This window comes from Piliocolobus tephrosceles, unplaced genomic scaffold (assembly GCF_002776525.5).
Source record: "Piliocolobus tephrosceles isolate RC106 unplaced genomic scaffold, ASM277652v3 unscaffolded_211, whole genome shotgun sequence".
NCBI lineage: Eukaryota > Metazoa > Chordata > Mammalia > Primates > Cercopithecidae > Piliocolobus > Piliocolobus tephrosceles.
Genome location: NW_022303310.1, coordinates 1,918 through 2,857, shown reverse-complemented (window position 1 = coordinate 2,857; position 940 = coordinate 1,918). Strand labels below are relative to the sequence as shown.

Below are 940 nucleotides of genomic sequence, written 5' to 3'. Positions count from 1 at the left end.
TCCTGGCAGGGGACATTTGGCACATGCTCCATGCCCGCCTGCCCCCCAGATCTGTCCCCAAGCCAAGCACGGGACCTCACTTAATCCCAATTATGTAACGTGCAATTTAAACAGTTGGCCAATGAGGAGGCACTTGGAGCCACGCCCAGGAGTGGGGGCAAAAGGACCCAGCTGGGTCAGGGCTGACAAACTAGGCTTGGCGTCTTGCCTGTAGTGGCCACCACTCCTCAAGCCTCAGCCAGCACCATGAGCGGCCGAGTCGGAGGCCTGAGCCCCAAACAGGCAGAGACCCTGGCCAAGGTGAGAGCCCCTCCCCCTGGAGTTCCGCAAGACCAGGGGAAGGGGCTGGGGGGTGGAAAGGAGTGGCTGGAACCCTGCCCCACTCAGTTGATTCAGCATGTCCTTGACATTGTCTCTTTGGTGTTACCCCCCAAAGGGTCAAGCCCCACAGTGCCCAGTGACATCAACCCTGTCCAGGGCGGGGGTTGAGGGACTAGCACCACTTCCAGGCAATAGCGTGGGTGGTGCCCACCCAAGGTCGAGCCTGACTTCTTCTCATCCAGGAACCAGAACCAGAGAGGTTTACCCAGCAGCCAGGCACCTCACTTCCTCTCTCCCAGGCACCATAGGTAGGACTTGAAAGATGCTGCTGGTCTGCCCTTTAACCCCTTTCTCCTTGGGATCCTGAAAGATGACCGAACTGTAAAAGCCCGAGAGACAGAGCAGAAAGTGTTGTCATTCAAAGAGCTAAAGAAGGAAGAGGACATATAGTTACTAACCATGTTTTAATAGAAGATGGGATGAAAAAAAGCAGATGTTTTGAGGGCTAACACATGGAGGGAACTAAGAGTGCATCCAAACTCCAATCTATGTATTCACCCACCCAATTATTTATCTCTTCTTCTTCTTCTCCTCCTCCTCCTCCTCCTCCTCCTCCTCC

At 54.6% G+C, this 940-nt stretch overlaps 1 protein-coding gene across 1 annotated transcript in view; it reads left to right on the top strand.

Annotated features, from left to right (window-relative positions):
- Positions 1 to 241: 241 nt before the first annotated feature.
- The window catches only part of LOC111526399 (SEC14-like protein 3), a 2,173-nt gene continuing 1,474 nt past the window's right edge, over positions 242 to 940 (top strand). The window contains exon 1 of the mRNA XM_026448581.1: positions 242 to 300. Coding sequence (XP_026304366.1) covers positions 247 to 300 — 54 coding nt within the window. The 5' untranslated portion in view covers positions 242 to 246. The remainder of the gene's footprint in view (positions 301 to 940) is intronic.